General features: G+C 39.8%; 2 protein-coding genes across 2 annotated transcripts in view; both read left to right on the plus strand.

Moving 5' to 3' along the window:
• Positions 1-19,460, plus strand: part of LOC311507070 (acid-sensing ion channel 2-like) — a 259,325-nt gene extending 239,865 nt beyond the window's left edge. Inside the window, exon 2 of the mRNA XM_084571275.1 lies at positions 19,227-19,460. Coding sequence (XP_084427401.1) covers positions 19,227-19,259 — 33 coding nt within the window. The 3' untranslated portion in view covers positions 19,260-19,460. The remainder of the gene's footprint in view (positions 1-19,226) is intronic.
• A 2,977-nt stretch (positions 19,461-22,437) lies between these two features.
• LOC311507068 (acid-sensing ion channel 2-like) overlaps positions 22,438-24,336 on the plus strand; it is a gene marked incomplete at its 5' end in the record, with an annotated part of 110,137 nt that continues 108,238 nt past the window's right edge. The window contains one exon of the mRNA XM_084571272.1: positions 22,438-23,130. Within this exon, the coding sequence (XP_084427398.1) occupies positions 22,438-23,130 (693 nt within the window). The remainder of the gene's footprint in view (positions 23,131-24,336) is intronic.

Consider the following 24,336-nt stretch of genomic DNA (forward strand, 5'->3'; position numbering starts at 1 on the left):
ATCTGTTCACAAGTATTTCTTATCAATGTAGTCATACTCAGGTTTGTTTTTTTAAAAAAAAAAATAAATCATTTGTCACAGTCTGATCTTCCAACTCATGTTTATTTAAGTGCATGATGGCACAGACAAAGAAATTTTTTGAGGTGCTTAGAAAAACAGTTGCTGTTGATCATTAGGCTGGAAACAAATCCACAATCAGACTGAATGTGAACGAATGGAGGTGCGTTAATTATGACCTGTCGAGGTCCATACTATTCATTTGTGGTCGTGGTCTCATCAAGCTGCCCAGTCTTCAGTCATGATCAAACTGTCATGTAACATGCGTCAACTATATCTTGTATTTTTTATCATGATCAAAGTTTTACATGTATGTATCTATGACAGATGTATGTTTATCTCATTCTTCCTCTGTTCTCCTCTCTTCTCTCTTCTCTGTCTCTACCCAGCTGGCCTTAGGCAGATGGGTCTCTCCTTATGAGCTGGGTTCTGCTCAAGGTTTCTTCTTGTGAAAAGGGAATTTTGGTTTGCCGCCTTCACCTTCATGCTTGCTCTGGAGGTTTCAGGCCGGGCTTTGTAAACCGTCTTGAGACAATTTGTATAGTTATTGACACTATATAAATAAAACTGAATTGAATTTAAGACGACTGTTACTCTCCACAGGAGTGGTTGATCAGCAAAGAAAACACCTCTCTCATGTTGGCTAATGTCATGAATCCATGTTTGTGGACAGATGAGACCAAAGCAAAATAGTTTGGCTGAAATGAGAGAGAAGAATAAAATGAAGTCTACTGTCAGGACTTGCGCAAAAATCTAGTTTTGAGACATTTTTTTTTATCAAGAATTGTTGAAAAACCTGAGATGTGCAAATACTTTTAAGCAGCACTGTAAATAATCATAACAGCAGGCTTTGGAAATGTTTTTTTTCAGAGGTCTGTAGTGCTCTCAACATGTTCATTACACTCAAGGACACACATTGTGTGTTTTGGTGAGAAACACAGAAAAGAATCAGAATCATATTAGTTTCTTTTGCCCAGGAAAAAATAATCTTCTAAAAGTATGTTTGTATCTAAATGGGCAAAGAAAAAAATATGGATTATATCATACTGCTGATATAACCTACGTCTTCCTCTTTGTTCAGACTGGAGTTTGACAATTTAATCAACCTGGTTGACCCTCAGTATTCAGAACAAATGTATTGCTCTCAGTGTGTATTTTGGCTGATGAGAGACAAATTCTTGTAGAGCAATTCCATAGATACAGTATGTTTGAGGTGATTCTTATACCAACATAGTTTCTTCTCCAGGCATCTGTACAACATTTACTGCATATTTGTTAATTACCAAATTTAATGGATCCTCATCAAAAATCTTTTGATTTGTTTATGCAAATAAAGAACATTAGTTTCTTCAAGTTTTTCATCTCCAGTGGCACTCTGGAGCTATTTCTCTATGATCTCGTCTCGTTCACTGCTAGTGATGTGCCAAAAAGGCAGGGAAGAAGCTGTAAGTTAATAAACATGAATACAGGATTTAAAATGGCTTTCATCATTAAAAAAAAAATGCATTCAACAGGTTTGTTAGACACATATATGTTTTTACATATACATTTTCTACAGGGTGCCCATTATATTAATAGCAGTGCTCACATCAGAAATGCAGCAACAGTTTGCAAAGATCTAGATTTATACAAGTAAAAAATGTGTTGTCACTCCAACAGCCTGTGTTGTCCCATCAAGCAGGTGTCAGTATCATCAGAGTAGATGCGTCCTTTTAAAATCGGCATGATCTTACATTTCCATTTGAAACACACACTGACATGAATACCAGGGCAACAGGTGGATCGCTTTTTGTTGTTGTTGTTGTCATTGCCATTCATATTCAAACAGTTGTTGTCCTTTTCATTGTTCAGACTTTATAACTGATCATTGGGCTCTCTGTGCACTCTAGCTGTCTCTGTTCAGCATTTATAATAGCTGGCTGAGTAGATGCATAAAAACAAGGCTGACGATGTGTTGTGAAGGTTATCTAAATGTGTTTCTATTAGTCATATCTAGTATAGTTCAGTTTGAAGTTCAGTCACTTGCTCTTCGGACGCGATCCATGTCTGTTTACATGTAGGGTCAGTGCATCAAATACTGGATCTTCTTGCTAACTTATTCTATGGTAATGAAGGGTCCTAATGAGGAGTGGAGGCTTACAAAAACGGTTAATGAGGACTAGTGTGCATCTCAGCGGCTTTCATGCTCACTCATTAGGACTCCCTTTTAGCTCCTGGCTGCCCCATATTAGCAGGTGATCCCTTCTGCCAAAAGCTCACTAAAGATGACTCAGCAGGCTCTGTCACTGGAGATGAAAGGTGACATCTGATCTGAAAGGAGAAATGTGATGTAAGATGGATGTGTTTCCTCCAAGGGGACTGAAGAGTCTGGTCAGACAGTGAAGACACCATTTAAGAAACCAGCTTTAAGGAGAACAGAGAGAAGATGACTGTCTCCTTCCACAGTAATAGGAAACTTAGAATGGAAGGAAAATGCTGAATGACCATTTTGAATATTTTTAATACATTAGAAAAGGTCACAGAGCCAGGTTATTAGATTGGTTTGAATATGTGGCCTTCAGAGATCATTAGAACTATGTATGTGGCCCTACAAGTGGCCACTGGGTTGCTGATAGCCTTCTTCCTAGTGAGAGTTGTCAACATTTCCATTTTCCCGACATGGCAGCAGCTTGTCTAAGAAGCTTTGCAACACGCAGTATTTGGGTTTTTCTTGGCACGGAGTTGCATGATTGTATGCCAGCTGATTTAAAAGGGGATAGTCAGCCTGAAGGTTTTTGAAGACAGAGATCATCTGAGGAAATTTACAAATAAATTAGATCAAGGCATGCTTGGTGGATGTGTTAGAAACAAATCCTGTCTTTTGAAGCTGAAAAAGCATACATTATCACTTTTAAAAAGCTTGCTTTCTTACTGAGCTTGTTTGTGGTAAAACATGGTTTACCCCAGTCCTTCTACAACTGCAAAATAATGGGTTTAAATAACAATAAATGTAGGATTATAAATAAGAATATAGTGCTCCATGAATGAAGACACAGAAGTTTCTTTGGTGGCATATATAAATAACCATATTGTAATCTTGAAGATTCTATTTCTTCAAAGAACAAAAGCAGAGAAGAAAATAAAGCAAAAAGCGAGGCATCTTTAGCACAGTGATAACAATGTTCTGAAAGAATGTAGTTATTAGCTGCTATCTTCTCTGAGCAGTGTGACATTTACTGATACCGACATGGCAGTACATCACTGCTGTCTTAAAAGGTGAGAAAAGATTGTGTTTTTGTGAATTCCTTCCCAGAGGAAGTCTCTTGGTGGAAACTGGCTAAGTCAATCAGTCTAAATGCAAATGATATGCTACAACCTATTTGTATCGGTTCACTTTCTGGACAGAAATACCAAGAGCTGACACTGATCCTGAGCGCCAATGTGAACATGTTACCTGCTCCTGGATTTGGAGATTTGTTTCCTAGCATTACTTTCTGTAATTTTTGTTTTTGTGTAATGGATATTTGGGAATTTTTAGTTTCTTACTCAAAGTGATTTCCATTTTCATTAAGTAAATGAAACTATATTTGCAAGCAACTTGCTTAATATGCACTTGGGTTTTGTTGACCCATAATTTCGCAGAGTGTAGCAGAAACAGTGCAGCCAGTCTGTGGGTTTAATCTAGAAAAACGAAAAGGCCATAACAAAGAGTTTATGAAGTAGTAAAAAGAATGAAGTGCTACTTGTGGTATTGTGTTTGTGTTCTTGGCTTTGATCACCATCACTGTAGATTTCAGGGGATGTTTTTGTGTTGATGAGTTTCTTGAGGACCCCTAAGGGTACAAACAAACACACCCACACTTGAGCTCGCCAAGGCCCCTGCAAGCCAGCAAAGAGTGCATGAGTGGGACTAACCAAATGCCTGCATTCATTTCTGCTCCCTGTGTGGTTTCCCATACACTGTTTCATCTGGGTGTTGTGCTTTTGCTTTTACTTGTATTTAATGTTTGTGTTGAGCAGGAAAGACACATTGAATTTTTTTTTTTTTTTTTTTTTTTTTTTTTATTTATTCCGTCCATCATGTGCGCCCAAATTAACCATTTGGTCGAAATGCCAAAATGTTGTGTATGTTGTTTCAGAACCTAAAATATTAGATCAGAATGTGAATCATGGACATCTCATACTGGTGTCAAGTTTAGTGTGGAACTGTTGTTGCTGTTGGAACATGTAGGTCCACTACAAATAAACTGGTTCTGTGGTTGATGAACAGAACTGGTGCGAGAATAGGGAGCTCTCAAAAAGACAGGATTCAGGAGCAAATCTCAGCCACCTGACTCGACAATAAACCTCCCACCTCATTACATCTGGTTCAACGCAGTAACAGCTTGCATGTCTGAAGGGCATCCACTAACTTAGGGCCCTGACAGTAGCTTCCACTTTACCTGTGCTCAGTTCCTCATCCACTGAGTACATTTTTAATATAGCGCTAGGTTATTTATTGATGAGGTTGCTTACTGATAAGTCAGCATCAACCGTGGCCAAGCCTGGCACTGTCTCCACTGTAAACAAAAGCCATGGTTTAAATGATTGCATCAATCAAGTCTAGGGTTATTTATTATGTTTTTGCAGTGCTTCTTAGTCCAAATGCTGGTTTACTGGGTACGTCTGCACAGTAACGTCATTCACTGAAAGCAAGGGGAAAAAACCCCTAATCAATAGATACCATAGATCAAAATAAACTAAGGCGTAGACAGGGAAGCAGAAGCAGCGTGCAGGGCCTCAATCTGTGGGAAACACTGCAGTGAAATATGGGCACAGTAATAATAATGGCAGCTATTGAAGGCTCTCAAATTGTTTGTGAGTTTTACATCACTATCTCGTACTCACTGCTTGCCAGTTGAGGAACACTTGCAGATCTCTGTTTCACTGGTCCCCCCTGCTGCAGCTTCTATCTTTATGTTACCTCTTCATTTTGTTATCTATATTTATTTTAATTATGTAATAATACTTATAAAATAATCATCACAGTTTACATTCCTAGCCTTAACATCATTTTTCTATTAATGTATGCTTTTAAGTCTTGAAAAACATGGTCGCTAACACACTAGAAATGCAGCATTTGGGAGTGGCATGGTGTCTAAAAACACCAACACGATGATGATGTTTTAACATTCGAGCATAATGAACTATTGAGGATAAAGGTAATATATGCAGAAATGTTGACATTGATAGGCACAGGCCCTAATTTGTATTTGCCTGCCAGTCATTTTAGTAGATCTGCTGTCCATTGACTGTGTTTGCTCTGCTGGCCGTTCTGGTCTTTGACGGACTGTCCAGTTCATTTGTTTTTCAAGCTCGCCTCCAAATGTAGCAATTCTACAGACAATCATGAAAACAAGCACATCCGCCATGGCTTAAACTTTTCATCAGTATTCTCCTGCAAAGACAACATCATCACCAGAGCATTTGAGCGAAAATCAGGCTGCCAGCCTGCAGAGCAGTTTTTCATTTGCACCCTGCTATTAAACGAACAGCAGCGTAAACAGCTTGCTCTAAACCCCATGCCTGTTGTTTCGATGCTGATGAGATGTCTTTGCTATTTGAGGGCTTGTTGTGTTTCAGATCATAGCATGTCGTCTCGTGTTTAAGATTATTCCAAAGAGAGGTGAAATAAGTACAAGTGTGCTAAAGGACCTGCAGTGATCTTTAGTACCAGTCAGTTCTTCTAAAAAGCCTGTGGTCCAGCCCACTTCACTGATCATTATTTTATCATTCACTCCCAGTGGCATCACAACACAAATGCTTCTTCATCATTGTGAGGATCAGTTAAAATGCTATTTTCAATGTCACCTTAATACTTGTATTGCATTGCAGTCCTCTGAAGCTTTTTAAAAACTGAGATACGACCAGTAGCAAGAAATAGATTGACAAACAAAAGCAATCTGCTCTGCATACTATAGTAACCTATGGGAGTTTCTGACAGCATGTGTAACACGTTGTATTGCCTCAGAGGAAATAAATTCCTGATGAATGACAATAAGTCGAAAGCCGTCTCCCTGCATCGACTGCAGAAACACACCAGGGTCTGAATCATCTGTCAAGCAGACAAAATTTGCCAGTGTCACAGATAATGAGGTTCTAAAAAAGGCCGTCTGAAAAATGCTCACTGTCATTATGGACACATTTAAGAGGCTGAGTGCTGTTAAAATATCTCAATAGTGGTCCACTTGGCATACTATTTTATGGGGTTTTGGATAGCATAATTTCAGCTTCAGCTGACCGGACTCTCAACTTTAAGAAACTAACCCTAATCATTTGTTGTTGTTGTTTTCAATAATTACTAAAAACTATATTATATACATGTTTGCTTTGCTTTTACAGGAATGGGACATATTTGCTGCAGTCACTATTATTTTGGTTTAATTTGGCTTTAAATTCTTATGCCCTTTTTCACTAATTGCATTGCTTGGTCAGAGCTGCCTGTATTGACCAAGCAGCAACCTTAAAGGCAGAAATTTGAAGCACGAACAAACTGAAGTTCCTCAAAAGGCCACTGAAGGCTTGCTGCCAAAGACGGTCAATTCCCATAGACCACCATGTCCCATGATATACTATCACCTGTTCAAATGATATCAAGGCTATGCATCATTAAGGGTGTGGCTGCTTTAAGTGACAGGTGAGTTGCGTCTCACGTTGCTAGCTGCGCCATTCACTGGCTTCAGGTCCGCTCACACTTCACTTCTTGAACAGAGACACCACACTGAGCTTCAAAATGGCTGTTATGGTTCATCTATCTTTATATAACAGTCGTTACTGGCTTGCTTTCATTTTCAGAATCATTCAGAATCATTTTGCACTCTGTAACAGACTTTCAGTTTGCTATTAAATTTGAACAGCTATATGACATCTTTTTGTTTGTGTCCTGGCCATGTTGCAGTGATATGCTGAAGATCACAAGCAGTTTAAATTAAATGTCACTGAAAAAGTGAAGGGCAAACAACAGACAGTACACTTTTTTCTTCCACAGAAACAGGTTTACTCTTTCTATTTTCAGCTTAAAAGGCCACATGTTGGTGTAGATCTAATGCAGGTAACCTTCAACAAATCTCATTACTGCTCTGCCCTGCATCAATATGTCTGACCTTTACAATTTAAACTCCATCTACTGTTTGTGTAAGAGTACAGGCAAAAAAAAAAAAAAAATGGCTGCAGGGGCAAATGCAACAAAAGGAAATCACTGAGAAACTACATGACACATACAGTATGTCGCACATGTCTGTTAGTCTGGAGTTGGAAGGATGTGATGCTTGAGTGTTAGTCTACCTGCTCTGTGCTGTTTTCATCAGCTGCCTGTTCTTTCTCTTTTTGCACTGAGGAGATAATGACCGGTATTTACACACTGCCACTCATCCAAAAACTATCCTTCACACATCAAAGTTTTTGGTAAAAGGAGTAGTGAATGCATTCTGTATGCTGTCTGTATCCGGAGGTGTGCAGTTGATTTTAATTGTGTCCCTATTTGTGTTTGTCAACATGATGATAGTAATGGAGATGCGGAAAATACATTGAGAAGTCAAGTGTGTGAATCTCTAGATTATTGTGGTAAAGACTGCTAGCATAATTCTTTTAGTTGTAACAGATTTCCATCAGACCATACACCCGACTTTTCCTAAACAATACATTTTCTGACCCATTCACCCCAATATAGTGAAGCTGTATCGCTTCAGGGGTTCTTGACCGTAAATGGGCGAGGCTCCGACTTTGATACTGACATGGTGACCTAAATGAGGTCCCAGAGTTTTAACTGGTCACAGTGAAGTAGGCTGCCATGTGGGACAAGCAGCCTACTCCATTGCAGAGCTATGTCTGAATGGGGTGAGCCTAGAGAGCTTGCCAGCTCACATGTTTGTGAGGTGCCACTGTTGCCAGCATAGCAAATAATCTGGCTGGGCATTGTGTGGAGTGCACAGACACATTTTTCTTTACTTTTCTGCTGTTTGCTGAACATAAAAAACATTTACAGTGGGGAAAAGAAGTATTTGATACACCGCCGATTTTGCAAGTTTCCCCCCTTATAAAGAATGGAGAGGTCTGTAATTTTCATCATAGGTACACTTCAACTGAGAGACAGAATCTAAAATAAAAATCTAGAAAATCACATTTTATGATTTTTAAATAATTAATTTGTATTTTATTGCATGAAATAAGTATTTGATCCCCTACCAACCAGCAAGGATTCTGGCTCTCACAGACCTGTTAGTTAGTCTTTAAGAAGCCCTCCTATCCTCCACTCGTTACCTGTATTAATTGCACCAGTTTGAACTCGTTATCTGTATAAAAGACACCTGTCCACACACACAATCGATCACATTCCAACCGCTCCACCATGGCCAAGACCACAGAACTGTCTAAGGACACCAGAGACAAAACTGTAGACCTGCACAAGGCTGGGATAGGGTTCAGGACAATAGGACAGCAGCTTGGTGAGAAGGCAACAACTGTTGGTGCAATTATTAGAAAATGGAAGGGACTCAAGATGACTGTCAGTCTCCCTCAGACTGGGGCTCCATGCAAGATCTCGCCTCGTGGAGTGTCAATGATCATGAGAAAGGTAAGGGATCAGCCCAGAACTACAAAGGAGGACCTGGTCTATGACCTGAAGAGAGCTGGACCACAGTCTCAAAGGTTACCATTAGTAACACAGTACGCTGCCATGGATTAAAATCCTGCAGCACATCCGAGGTCCCCCTGCTCAAGCCAGCACATGTCCAGGCCCGTCTGAAGTTTGCCAGTGACTATCTGGATGATCCAGAGGAGGCATGGGAGAAGGTCATGTGGTCAGATGAGACCAAAAGTGAACTTTTTGGTATAAACTCCACTCCGTGTTTGGAGGAAAAAGAGGGATGAGTACAATCCCAAGAACACCATCCCAACTGTGAAGCATGGGGGTAGAAACATAATGCTTTGGGGGTACTTTTCTGCAAAGGGACCAGGACGAGTGCACTGGCTTGAGGAGAGGATGGATGGGGCCATGTATTGCGAGATTTTGGGTAACAACCTCCTCCTCTCAGTAAGAGCATTGAAGATGGGTCATGGCTGGGTCTTCCAGCATGACAATGACCTGAAACACACAGCCAGGGCAACTAAGGAGTGGCTCCGTAAGAAGCATTTCAAGGTCCTGGAGTGGTCTAGTCAGTCTCTAGACTTAAACCCAATAGAAAATCTTTGGAGGGAGATGAAACTCCATGTTGCCCAGCTACAGCCTTGAAACCTGAAAGATCGGGAGGAGATCTGTATGGAGGAGTGGGCCAAAACCCCTGCTGCAGTGTGTGCAAACCTGGTCAGGAACTATAGGAAATGTTTGATCTCTGTAATTGGATCTGTACTAAATATTAAGTTCTGTTTTTCTAGTGTATCAAATACTTATTTGATGTAATATAATGCAAATTAATTATTTAAAAATCATACAATGTGATTTTCTGGATTTTTATTTTAGATTCTGTCTCTCACAGTTGAAGTGTATCTATGATGAAAATTACAGACCTCTCCATTCTTTATAAGGGGGGAAACTTGCAAAATCTGCGGTGTATCAAATACTTATTTTCCCCACTGTATCTGAGCAGCACCTGAAAGAACTCTTGATATTCTTGACGGTATAAAGGACAGGTTCTAGGTCAACGCAGGTAAGAATTTCTTCCACGTAATGTGGTGTAGACTGCTCACCTAAAGGTAAAATGGTTGGCCATTGTGTGTGACTTTCCAGGCCATCAGGACATTACATTTTTAGTAGTAATAGTGGAAAGAGTCGAGACTATCCTGCTTTTCACTGCAGAGTAAAACAACCAAATGAAGTAAAGTGATATTTGATGCATTTCATGTAAGTGTCATCCCAAGAAGACGAATCATGCTGACTTTGGTGGTCATCTTACTTTTTTTCTGTTTTTATTTAAATATGTTAACAATTACTGGATGCATTTAAATTCATGGAACACAGAGAATTAATTCTATTGACATTTGTGATCCCCTGACTTTTCCTGAGTGTTACTTGTGTATAAAATCAATTCATTAGATTGCCACAATCTTTGGTACACTAATAGTACTCAGGTGATTATCCATTGAGTTTTGTTTTAGTGTCTCAATGAGCTTGACATTTGTGCTTTCTGTGAAACATCTCTGCATTTATTTGGTTCAGACATTCATGCCCTAATGTAACTCATTTAGTTCTGTGAATGGAGCAGCAAGGGGAGTGCCAAAGTGGAGAAAGTACATCAGGTACCTCCCCCTGGTCTGATCACTCTAACCACAAGTGCTGCCATGCTGATAGTCCTCTGCATGTGATTGACTCGAGGGAAATGGTGTCCATTTCAGTTCATTCATGCAGATTTTTGCTTATCTTTCATGTCTAAACATCGGTGTCTGTCCTAATATATCATATCTGCCTTCAAAGTATCTTCTACAGTCCCAACCATCTTTCAAAGATGGTGGCCTTCAAATACATCTCCTGTTCAAATGACAACAAAGAGCTCTGAGGAATTTAAAAGTTGGACGTTAAAGGTATAGGGGTGAAACACGGTTGTCTGAGATTGCAATTTATAGGAGATCACATTTGAAAAGCATCTGTGGTTTTAATGAATGTGATGGTAACCATTTAACAGTTCATGTGTTGTTTGAGAACTGTATTCATGCATGCTGCTTAACCTGCACTTAAATAAATGGTCCTCCATTTTCTTAGTAAGCACTGGCTCATTTGCAAAAGCACTCCGTTGAGACCAAAGGCGTCGTTTAAACTTGACCACATGTGTCATATATGATCCTGAAAATGTGATGGTTATGGGCTTCCAAATAAAATGCAAATTGTAAGTCTGTTCCAGTCAGTTCAAGCCAGAAGAATAAGTTGAGCTCATCTTTAATTCATGGGAGCACTTACAGTGCTGTGCCGGGGCAATCTTCTTCCTGCACCCTGCTAAAAGCAGATTCCCAGAAGGGTCAACATTCCTCGGGGAAACAGCTGGACAGAAGCCTCCCATTGAATGTGTTCCACAGTTTCCATCCTGCTCTCATACTTCTCTTGTACCTCCTCCCCCTCAAGAAGCATCCACTCTTCGTGAGTGTGAGGAGATTTAATGATGTATGCTATCACTGCAGCCCAGCCTACAGATTAGAAAGCTACAAGATTCCTCTGCAGGATCATCAGACTGTTCTCATGAGATAAATGCAGAATCATGGTCAAACATAGAAAATACTTATGCTACAATTTAATTTTAAAGACCAAATCTAGTATGGATTGGTAGAAAAACTCAATTTTGTGCATTAAGTCTGGTCTGGAAGGAAAAGTTGACTCCCCTGCCTGCTTTTGTCATCAAGCTATAGCAACATCATTTATTTATATGTTTCTAAATTACATTTCAGTGTAAGATCAAAGAGAGGAGTCCTGCTGAGGGTATTTTGGTTGATGGTGTTGACTGTATAGAGACAGGATTTCCAACTCTCAGCTACACTGCTGCTGCTTCTGATGTGCTCTTTGATTCAGAAAGCTGTGTGGCAACTTCCCACTGGTTAATAAGCTATGGTATGAAGGAAAGAAATATTTCTTTGCTGAGGTTTGGCACTAGGGTGGTATATTCACAACATTTCAGAGTGGCTAAGGAACAACAAGCCCACACTTTAATGTGTAGCAAAAGGCCATAATCACATAGGACTGATCACTTTTAGTGATTTGTATTAACTTAAGGAATTGTTAGTGATTTCATCTTATGTAAATTATCCTCAGGAGCTTACAGAAATGAAAATTTATTCTATTACAGTTCTGTGATAATCCTATTTCTTATCAAACTGTAATTTCAGAAGTAATTTATTTTTGCAAATCATTTTTTTTTTTTTGGCTCCTTGACATTGGTCTTATCCTTGAGTCATGAAAACCTGATGGATTTAGAATAATTTGATTGCCTTTTAGGGACAAGTTTTTTACAATTTTAAAATGCACCTGATAATGTGCTAATTCAGCAACATTTATTGTGACACTATTAATCACTTGTTGAGGTTCAAAATGTGCCAGATGAGTCAAAAACGGAGCAACATTAGTTATTTTGTGTCACGTTGTCCTTTAGTTTTTTAGTAGTAGTATTTTCCTCAGTCAAGGACTTTAACAAGGTTTTGTCTTGGTTTTTGTATTCACACGCATGTATTTGCTTGTGTGAGAATAAAATACAGTAGCAGTTTATTCAGGCTGTTCATATTTTCTGTCCATGTTTTGTCATTCAGTTTGATCACCAGAGGCTGTAAAGGTAGACTAATATGAAAGGCTAAATTATTCATTTAGGATTCACATAGAATTCATTGATCAGCTAAATGATTTTGGCACATTTCAACTTTCTGAGTTCAAATTTTTTGGTGTTTTTTTGCATATTAAAATTGTGTTAATGATGAAGTAATTCATATTTTATGATTGGTTTGCATTTGCTGAAATTTATTTCCCATTTGATTAAAATTAACTACATTTGTTCACTGACATTTTACCCTCAGACTTCAAAATGTCAGACCCTTATGCTACGGTATGTCCTCTGGACACAGCTTGCTTTGGAGCTTTTCCTTTAAACCCAGATAATGTTTTGCTCAAAGAAATGACATGTCATCCCAAAACTATTTTACTATTATTTTAGCAGTCTACTTCATAAATAATTGTATTATCCACAACCTGTGACATAATTGGAAATACGTTAGAGGAATAAAGTTAGATGATCTCTATGGTTACATTGAAACAGTCCTGACTACCCCTGTTTTTCCTCTCTTGCTTCACCTCAGCACCCTCATCTGGCCTGGCTCAGTGTCAGCTCAGTGTGATGGTGTTTCTCCATGATATCTTCAGACTGAATTATTTGTAATTTTCTCTTATTATGCAGCAGAATGCATTCAGCAGTAGACTGTTAAGACTTTTGTCATGTGCTGCACATGGCAGAGGATAAAGTGAATACTGTTTCCACTGCTCCAGTCAGACGTCTTTGCAGCGTAGCTTACTGTGTTAAATCCAGTCGTTAACTAAAGGATGTAGTTTTACCTCCCTGAACACTAACGCAGACACATAATACTGCACACAATTAATGATGCTGTTTAACCTACTGCATTAATAAAGGCCATTTGAGCTTTTTGCTAACTATACATGGCTTCTTAATGCGCAAGCGTGAGAATGTTAGAGGACTAGAGTCTTGAAGGTTACACACAGCACATCTGACTAATGGTCCGGCTCTCTGTACATGCTCATGCTAATCACTTCTCTGACTGATTGTGCTGCTCTGAAGAACTAATGGCGTCATTAGCTGGAACTGTTGTGGCATTCTCCGCTCTGAGATTTGAATTCCCTTGTTGAGATTTGCTTTATCCTTTCTTTTATTATTTAGAACGTAGGGACAGGTTAACTTTAAATCTAATGGGCTTCAATTGTAAGTGCTGAGTAAAATCTTTGAAAAGGCTTTTCATTAGCCTCACTGTTGCCACACCCATTTCTGTGGGTACAGCTGGAGCTGCTGTTACCATGGAGACCTTGGACAAATCCTGTAATAAAAGACATGACAACACAAAGAAGCCAAGCATAACTGCAACAAGACCATGGGAAAGCAGTGAGCCATTAGTACCTAGATGCTAATTGCGTTTCACCACAAAACGGACATATTTTCTGCAAAAAATCATTTTCTACAACTGTCAAAGTAGCACAAAATGGCCTCCATAGCTATATTCAGATGCAGCAGGAGCTAAATTTTCACGGTGCAGATGACAGTAGAGTGATGTCTCACATGAGCAGTCAGCTGTCTGAGCTCACAGGATCAACATGCTGCCTTACCAACTGTTCTTCTTGTACAACAAGAATTTGGCTGATAAGTACTGAGTCACAGTCTAACACACAAGCACAAAGCTGTGAGCATGGTGAGGGTTCTCATGCTTGTTGTGTGCCGTGTTGTGTTCTAATGGAAATAATGTTTGCTATAAAAGATGCAGGAAAAGGCATGCATGGAGAAATGTTTGCAAATGGATGTTGAGCTTAATCAGTACAACTGAGCCTGCATTATCAAATACAGAACTATGATAGTGGACAGTCAGGGTACCCAAGTTTATCTGTCTCTGCTGATTGCTTTTCATGTGTTAGTTCAGTTGTTTTGGAACAGCCACTACGTTGATGGACAATGAGTGAATTGCTTTATATGTATGTGGTACGGTGACTGAGAGAGCTCACTGCACTGCCACTTAAGAAAACACAGGAATACACAAAAGACAAGCAAATTCAGAAAGTCTTCATCAATCTGACAGCATGTGCTGCAAATATTCACACCACACCCAAATACAGAAACACAATGCAAATAGCACCAACAGTGATGCATACATTTTGAAAAATATTACTAATGTCATCTTAATTGTGTTATTCATCAGATTATTTGAATCGGCAAGCTAACAATAAACAAATATTCACGACCAAGATGTTATCCCATTGATCACTTTTGGGTATCGTTTGGAAACATTTCAGTTGTCGTTTGTGCTACTTGCTTTATATTTCTGTACTTGGTTGTGAGAATTTCCAGTGCATGTGCTGTCATATCGATTTCAGTTTTTTTCTTAAGTTGCCTGTAATTTGTCATGTGTTTCCTTAAGCTGCAGTGTGTTGAGCTCTCTCGGCCACCATAGGACGGGGCTTTAAACAGCTTAGTTTCCTTCGTTGGTTTCATTAGTTTAAAAGATTGCAACAATAAATCATAACTAAAATTGCTTTTGGGTGAATAATTTGAACATCAAAAAAAACAACGTTTTAGTCGCATTTTCAAGCGGAAAAAAAATCTTAAATCATGCTGATTCTTCACAAATGCAGCAATGAAAGCGGGTTAATTACATGTCATCCAGCAGAATTTCCACTTTAATAACTGTTCTCACGTTCTTTCAAATAATTCAAGCAATGCACATTTTCATGTAGTTAATCTTATGCCTGGTTGCTCCAGCTTTACTGCTTCTGCATTGTCAATATTAAACTATGGCTAGACAACACAATGCAGGTTTTATATTCAGTATTAAATATACTGAGGTGTGGGTCTCAAGCATGTGTTTCTGGTTTAAAGCATAGAAGGTTTTTAAAAAGTACCATAGGTCTGCTGATGGTATTGTGACCGTGCTCTGTGAAGTGAAAGGATGGCCGAAGGGAGCTGCAAAGGGCAGGAGTGTGTGTGCAGAGTGCAGCTGGGATGCTGCCAAACTGTCAGACAGTGTTTAGGTCGTGTCAGGAAGGGAAGATTATTAGTATAACTGGAGCTGATGTTATAATCATAGAGATGAGACTGGAGCAAACAACACACCAGTTCTGGTTATCATAAAAAAGACACCCTTATTTAAGTTGGTGATTCATTCAAACCTGAGCTACCGGACCATCATTCATATGACATGTTCACAAACATTCACAAAGGCCTTTTGCCCTGTTTAAATGTGAGCCAAGTGGAGTTTGATTCAAAGCAGGTGCACCCTATTGTCTTCAAGGTGGCAGCAGTGACAGTTTAATAATATGTGCAGCAGCATGGAATTACACCTAATCGACCATAGAATAGGACTATCAAGAGCAGAGACAGAGAAAAACTATATGAATACAGGATTTTTTTTACCTGATCACACACAATGCCTCTCTATATACAGTTTGCTTGTCCTGCTGTCTTTGTCCTTAAAAGTAAAGCCTGAGCAGCTTGAGGCATTTTAAACATGGACAACACAGATTTTTATAAAATCGATTCATTACTCTTCAATAATAGGACAAAAGAAATCAATTATTTAATTTCCTTACCATCAGTTGGCGATTTTTTATTAAACTATGCAATTGCTATGTTTTTTGTGACCACAGAGACTAATTAAAAACATGTCAAAATCACTTTTGGAACAGTGTGTTGTAGTAATAACGCAGGATTTACTGCAGCCTCCGGGCCCCTTCGGGCCAGCAGGGCTGGAGTCGGTTGCCTTTCCCCTCTATTGATTTAGCTGAAAATGAAAGGAATCTGCTCCTCATTTGGTGGCGATTAGGTGCTAATCCTCAATTTTATTTTGAAAAGATAATTAAACTTTTAAATGAAAGATTATTGTTGATTTATGTGGTGAAAATCTGATTTAATTGTTGACATTTCCTTCATTTTTATTAGTGTTCTTATTGTTTTTGTACTCTTTTGCATTACACTCAATACTTTGCATATGCTTCATTTCATTCATAGTTATCTCCACAGAATTCATTAAGGCTCATGTAATTTGATATTATTTAATCTGAATTTGACGCTGGCAAGTGAAGGTGGGTTTAGAGCACTGCTGAACTGCTCAGCCACAGTACAAACTGAAGAAATCTCCATTCACCTGCTCTAAGTCATTAAATAAAGGTGATCTTTGAGTCCCCCTGTGCTTTCTCTTCGACTGAGAAGGATTCTTCTTTTTCTGCCTGAAGCCAGCTTAGTCAAGTTTCTCCATCACAGTTAAATATTCCACTTTGCCGGCAGAGGCGTTTTCTTTTCTTTTCTCTTTTTTTCCTTTGAGTTATGTCACCTCGTCCTAGCAGAACAGACAGCTGTGCTTGTCGATAGGTAGAATGAACTCCACCTTACTTTTTATTGTTCTCTGTGTGAGTCAGAGTAAAACGTATAATCAAAATGTCGTGGTTCAAGGGGTACCTGCTGTAATATGTGATCTGTAATAGAACATGTGTGTCATGTTTCTGCAGTATACAAAATAAAATGATAACCATTCATTTAAAAAGCTCACCTTGTTATCATTTATGCAGTAGAATCACAATTACACAGCTCATAAAATTGGAAAATGAAGCGCAAACATTTACTAATGTTCTGATGGTGATAGTATATCAGATTTATTTAGCTTATTCCTGCACACACAAAATAATTTAAAAAGTGTTTTTTTTTTCTTTTATTGCTGCTTAGAAAGTAAGAAATATTGACTTGATTTTTTTTTTTTTTTTTTTTTTGCTGTTTTAAGCCCCGTCATTAACAGTAGTCCTATAGTATTAATGAGGGTCCAAAACAATGGTGTAATCAATGCAGGGTGTTTTGGTGGTAGCAGGGAATACAAGCACATGGTTATTTACAAGAAAAGTGCCAGGTTTACAATAGATGAGTGTTTAGTAGAGATCCAGTATAGATAGTGTTTTTACTGGAAGACCTTTGGCGCTATAGAGAAGCTGAAGCCTTACAATAAACTAAGGGCAGTTCTGCCTGCATCACCTACATCAAAAAGACTCTTTATGTTCATGCAAATTCAGCTGTTGGTTTAAGGTTAAGTCTTGAACAGGAAATGAAAAGATGCTGATTACTGCCTGTGTTTGATGTATGCTGTGATCGGTAAAAAGGTAGTAGTGATTGCAGGAGAGCTGGTCACAGAAGACCACTGCAGCTCAACATGTTATTATCATTGACAGCCACTCCAGAATGATGGACAACCCTGAGGAAAAACTTCCACTGTCACATCACAAAGGAAGCCATTTTTAAATGGCTCAGTGAACCCTGACAGCTATTAGATGTAATGACAATTAAATGAGTGGCCACCATAAGAAGATGCATTTCTTGACTTAATCTGTGATTTTTTCTTTGTATTCATTTAGAAATCAATTCTGGTCCAAGGAGGAGATGGAAGGTGGAGCTACCCAGTTTTTTCTCTTCATGACAAGTGTTCATAAAACTCATAAAGCAGAGAAAAGCCATTGGTTGCTTTGCCTGCCTTCCCTGTAAATCAAGCCGGGGGTTGTGATTAATGGCAGCCCACCTCTAGCTACATAGTTTTTATTCACCTCCCTCATCTTTCATCTACTTTCCGGTGACATGGCCTCACCTGTGCAGTCACCACCAAGGTCAGCATGAAGTTTGCCTTCTCATGAATCATCTACCACTGATGCCTTCCTCGCACAAGAGCTGTTGTACTACTATGCATATTTAATCCAGCATTCTCCTTAAAAATTCTAGGCCTCATTAACATGAATCTATGAATGATTAATTGTTGTTTTTTATTTACAGGCCGCTCTCTCATGACCACTTTACAGCTGTGTGTCCTTTGATCTTAGGCAGTGAAGTTGAAAACACACAGGAATATGTTATAGGAAATGCATGCCTTCGCACTGTTACTATAGAATTCTGTGTAATTACATCTGATGCTTGGGTTGGCTGTATCACTGATTAATCTGTGATTTCCCTTATGTTTTAGAAATGCAAATTGGATATGTTGGGCCTTTGAGCTGTTCTTTACACTGACTGCTGGACTGAGAAACCCTCTTTATGGCTCCAAGCTAATTATTCAGCCTGTGGATCGAGGCTCTGGAAGGCTGCCTCCAACTCTAGCTGCAGGCTGTGTGCGCGTGTATACGTGCGTTCCGTTTTGTAGCATACAGCTTGCATGAGAAGAGATAAGTGTATGTGAATGCATTTGACATTTTAACACCATTTGGCCAGTTACGCATTCTACATACTGTAGTTGTGTTTTACTCTTCACATTATCACAGTCCTGGTTCTGCTGTTTGGGAATGATGTGGCTTATTTTCTATGTGTGTGTTTGCCTACAAGGTCCTGGCATTTTGGGTCTCAGCATTAATGACTTTTGACAGCGTGAAAGGTTTCTTTAAAGTCGTTCAAGCTTTGTTTCTCTAGTTAAAAATGTCTTTCATTACCTATTTGAAGATGAGATCACAGGGAGTTGTCAAGCAGTGCTTCAGAACATTCTGCCAGTTAATGAAAAGCAATGTGTGTTCAAGTCAAAATAATGTCAACCCCAAACATTATTACAAAACTGTTATATTTTAATTTGGTTAGCCTCGATGACTCAACACACACTACTGCAAATATTATCTGATGTTGTGATAATGACTCAGAGCTGCCATACACTGCAGGCTGTGACAAAATATAAGGACAGGGCTATATTCTGGATTTTAGTCTGTCTCTTTCTGTGGTAACAGAGAGCATCTTCAGGGAGTTTAATTAAGAAAATCTGAAGAAAAAAAATCCTATTCTTCACACAGGGAGAAAATGGTCTCCTCTGTAATTGGAAGAGGAACGCTGATGGATGCTAATGAGTGATGCCTTGAATTGTATAAAGCCATGCATTACTGCACAGAGTGAAGAAGTGCACTTACACTGAGTTGGCTCAGAAGCTTTCTGTTTACTTGTACTGATGAAGCCTCTTCTACTCGACAGGGTTGGACAGAGATTGCCGGTTGGCTGACGTGATGTTTGCAGACAAGGATAAACTAATCTTTCACAATTAAAACAGTGGAAATGGTACAAAAAGTGGCTTTACATAATGAAAGAAAAATGATATGGTAAATGATACAATTCTGTTGAGTGGGTAGTTGTTTTACACAGAGCCAATAAGGCCACGTTGCAAGACTGAAACGCTGCTCTAGTCCAAGTTTTATGGAAAATAAATATGATATGTTGTAATCAGGATCTTGGTGGCAGTTATTTTTCTTTGATCGATTTCCTTCATGTCCTCTCTCAGTTTAATGACTTTTTTTTTTTTTTACTTAAAAGAACATAAAGGACATACTTATTGCCTTTTCAGCCAAAGCATACTTATTAGCCACGCCATTAAAACCACTGATAGGTGAAATGAATAACATTGACCATCTTGTGACAATTCAGTGTACTGTTGGGAAACTTTTGGACCTGGCATTCATGTGGATGTTACTTAGACATGTAGCACCCACCTAGACCAGACCAGGTACCCCCACCCACCCCATAGCAATGACACTCCTTGATGGCAGCAGCCATCCCCAGCAGGATGCAGCCACAGGCACACACACACAAAGGAACAACTCAAAAAAACATGAAAAGCACAAGGTGTTGACCTGGCTTCCAAATTCACTAGATCCCAAACTGATCAAGTATCTGTGGGATGATCCACAGAGGCCCCTCCCTTCAACCCACAGAATCCAAAGACCCCCACTAACAACATTCTGTTGCCAGACACCACAGTACACCCTCAGAAGGCCAATGTCCATTCTCTGATGAGTCACAACTGTTTTGGAGGCACAAGGGAGACCAACAGATTGGTGCTCAACTCAAAACATACAAATGGATCCATGTACCTCATCATGACCACCTTCCTAACAAAGCTACCACCAGCATCAGACATGGATTAACAAATAAATTGTTCTAAAATTGATCATTTTTTTAGCTTGTATTCCAAAAAAGATATTGAAGGTTTTGTGTTTTAGTTGACAAGGTATTTTACAAATAATAAAAAATGAATTACAAAGATATAAAGTTGAAAGCGTGTGCAGGTCTCTATACAAAATGTTTTTCAAAAAAAAAACAACCCCTACTTGCTGTTTTAATGTAGTCAATAAAATCTACAACAAACACAAGACTATAGCATAAAGATCACCTGTAACTGTAATAAGTGTGCACAACTATTTTTATTACTGACAAATGACTCAGATTTGACTCTTAATAATATTTAGTTCTTCTGACAGAATTCTTGAAAGGTTAACATTGCATTAACACTGCATACTTAAAATAAAATAAAATAAACAAAGACATTTTTAGAAACAAGGAGACAGAGGAAGTATCAAAAACTTATAATATGTAATATGTAATTTATAATCCTAATGCGCTTTTTTATTCATTTTTCCCAAACAAATCTAAATAAATAAATAAAAAAAAATATAAAAAAAAAAATGTTTTACTACAGCTGAAAGCACAGAATATTCCATGTCCAACTACTGTGCACTGCATGTACACAGCGATTTCTCGTCACTCTGTGGCTATATTGCTCGGCAGCAGCAGCAGACAAACAGAGGGGGGCGAAGGACGGAGCGAGTTAGCACAGAGAGAGACAGGCGCTCTCCTCAGTGACGGGCTCACCGGCTGCGTGGACGGAGCTGTGGCGCAGGAGGAGGAGAAGAGGTGCAATAAGGGGACAAGCCGCCTGAAAACTGGAACAAACAGAGGAGCAAAACGTCAGAGACCTCAAGAGAGGGAGGAGGGGAAAAACAGAGCGATCTAGAGAGATCACAGAGGGGAGAGAAGTCATTCAAAGCAGGGAGAGGGAGCAAGCTGGATGAAGCTGACAAGGACACAGAGGGAGGAAAGCGCACAGAGAAGCCTTTGCTGACGGGTAGAGAAGCAAGGGAGTGCGTGCACAAAGTGGAAAAGAAGAAGAGGAGGAGGAGAGGGAGACCGACAGGAGGTCGAGCTTACGGGGCTTGACTGACACAAGAGAGGAGAGGAGGAGGAGCGTGAGTGCAAGTTGATGGATTTGATTTGGAGAGAGTATTTTTAGAAGGAGCAGAGGAGACATGAGAGGAATATTGAAATTGGAGACGCTGTGTCTGAGAGGGGAAGAAAAAAATAAGGAGGAAGAAGAAGAAAAGGAGAATAATAGGAGCCAGATAAAGGGGGGAGATGTTGAGATCAGAGTGTGACAGAACAGATTATCTCTGGTCTGGTTTCCCGCAGGAAACTGCTGTGAGTGTATGTCCGTGTATGTGCATGAGTGCCTCGTTCTTTATGTGAAAGTGTGTTGTAGTATGTTTCCTCCTGTGGCTGTGGTGCTGAGAAGCTGGTCCGCGACAAGATGAAGCTGCCCCGTGGTTACCTGCAGGACACAATAACACAGACTGAAGTCGAGTGCCGGGAGAGAAGACGGGCAGATCACTGACGTTACGAAGAAGTCAAGGCATCAAAGTGGGACAGAAAACAAATGAGCATGGGAGACTTTTGTGAATTCAATTAAAGCTCATACTTAATAGTGACAAGGAACTGATCGCTGGCTCTGGCTGACGAACACTTTTGCAAGCCAGTGAAGCTCAAAAACACATATACATAACTCAAGAAAAGAGAAACCACAGCTGCTGGAACAAGGCAAGCTCTCCTCCGACAGACTGCACCACACCAACCAATTCCCTTGACTGTTGTCTCATTATTTTAATTACCTTCCCTTCTTTCATTTGTTTTTGTCCTCTGTGCTTAGCCCTTGGTATTTTGTATTCTATCCTCTTCTCACTCCCTCTCTCCTCCCCTCCCTCTTCCTCATGCCTTTGCTTTCTCTGTCTCATCCTCTCGTGTTCACTGTCACACTAACTGCGGTGGATGCTCGAGTCACTCATGTAGAAGACACCTTGCTTGGAGCACATTTGCCGATTCTTTTTTTCTTCCCCTGCTGAGCTGGATGATTGGAGCACTGTCAGACTGAGAACAGGACAGATGACCAACAAGTAGCTGCTGTTGAGTTCATCTGAGCTTCTAAAGAACCAGGAGACGACTACTTCAGAACACACGGATTTCCATGAGGTTATTTTGAGGTGTGCGTGTAATACTATTACAGTTCTATGGGTCAGTAGTTTTGTATGACCAAACACATATCCATGTGTGAATTACAGTAGTGGATTTATCCTGGAGCTACATGTGGGCCGCAGCCCCTGAGGCCTGGCTGGGAAATGAAGCCTTTCCCGCAGCTTTAGGAGTGCTGTGGGCAACTATGGCCTTGGAGGGGCACTGTCTCCGGAGGGGATCACCAGCCATGATCAGAAAGGATCATCAGCGGCGTCATAGAAAAACAACTCTTGCACAGGTCACTTCTACTTTGCTGTCAAGGACACGTCTACACGGCCTGCGGCATGTTTGCATCCCTGGCGGTTCTGTAGGCCGCAGGGCCTTTTGGCTGCTGGCCCTCTGCACCTCCCTGGGGTTGCTTGTATCCTGGTCCTCAAACCGCCTACTCCACTGGCTTTCCTTCCCCACGTACACACGTGTTCACACTGAATGGGCCAGAGAACTGCCATTCCCTGCAGTTACTATCTGCAACAACAACCCCATCCGCCTCTACAAACTTACTAAGAGCGACTTGTATTTTGCTGGCCACTGGCTGGGCCTGTTGCTGGCTAACCGGACAGTGAGGCCCATGGTTTTAGACTTGCTTCAGGAGGATCATCTGGCCTGGTTCAGGAAGCTGTCAGACTTCAGGCTTTTTCTGCCACCTAGAAACTTTGAGGGAACCAACCTGGAGTTTATGGACAGACTGAGCCACCAACTGGATGACATGCTCCTCTCATGCAAATACAGAGGAGAGCCCTGTGGGGCTCACAACTTCTCTTCTGTAAGTTCAATTTCTTTGTTGGGAATTTTTATACTCAGCGTAATACAGCATAATACAGTCCAGTAGCTCCTATTGTACTTCCATCTATTTATGTGTTTGACTTTACAGTCATCTCAGTCTAAACATCAGCTGGAATGTTAAAGTTACAAAGGATATGTACATCATGCTGAAGTCCCATAGACATTATCTCACATCATTGTTAGCCTCAAGTTATGAGGCTGTAAAGACAATATGTGTAAAAAGACAGATATCTCAGGCATACATTCTTTTCAGGGTAGACAAACTCTTTGGACAGTGGCCTGAACAGCAGCCGTGCTCATCCAGTATATTAACACTCATGAAATGTTAATTGTGGGCTTGTGACTACACATTGCCACAACCACTACATATTAAAAAGATTCTTTTATGGCACAGTGCAGCCCTCTCCCAGAGGAGTTTACAGCCTCTGTGTCTGACTGCTCTCAAATCTGACTTCTTTTTCTAAACGTTTGTATCATGTGCCCACTCTTATGGGCTGCCTTGGCATGCTCGAACCGTGGCAAATGTTTTCTCTGCTATAACAGGGAAGCTCAAACTCTTTTTATTGAAACTTTTTATTTTTGGTCCTTTCATTTTGTTCTTCCTTTTCTCTGTTGTGAGTTAAGAAGAAATGCCTACATAAAGGTATTGATGGTGGTTGTTGGGATTTGTTGCTCTCTTTATGCGTACTTTAAAGTAACAGCTGTATATTTCACCAACTTAAACAAATATAGTACTCAAAACATTATTTGTAACCCACTTTTCACCAGTAACCGTTCATTGTATTTGTTGTTAGCCGTCAACTTCTTAGTGTCTTTGTCACACCCGCATTTTATTTGCATTCAAGAGATTAAAACAGTGCATATACTGGATGGATATGATGCTTGAGAGAAGTGTCCATCTATACACCAGTTAAACAGGAACACCACAGATTGTATACTTGTTAAGTCTGTTAACAAGTCTTGAGGACTACTATAGCATATGCTGGGGAAAAAGCTGCCTTTGTTACTTGTTGACACAGATTGTCCTTTCAGAGGAAACTGATCTGACAAATTGCCTCAAGTGATATCACTTCAGTAGGGACTGAAGACAACATGAAAAGGAGCACAGAAGAAGCTGCTATAAAGATGAGAATTGGCCTCATCAGGAGTCTGTGGGCGACTACTTTTGAATTAGCCACTACAAGCA

The sequence above is a fragment of the Chelon labrosus genome (genome assembly GCF_963514085.1).
Source record: "Chelon labrosus genome assembly, chromosome: 21".
In the NCBI taxonomy this organism is placed as follows: domain Eukaryota; kingdom Metazoa; phylum Chordata; class Actinopteri; order Mugiliformes; family Mugilidae; genus Chelon; species Chelon labrosus.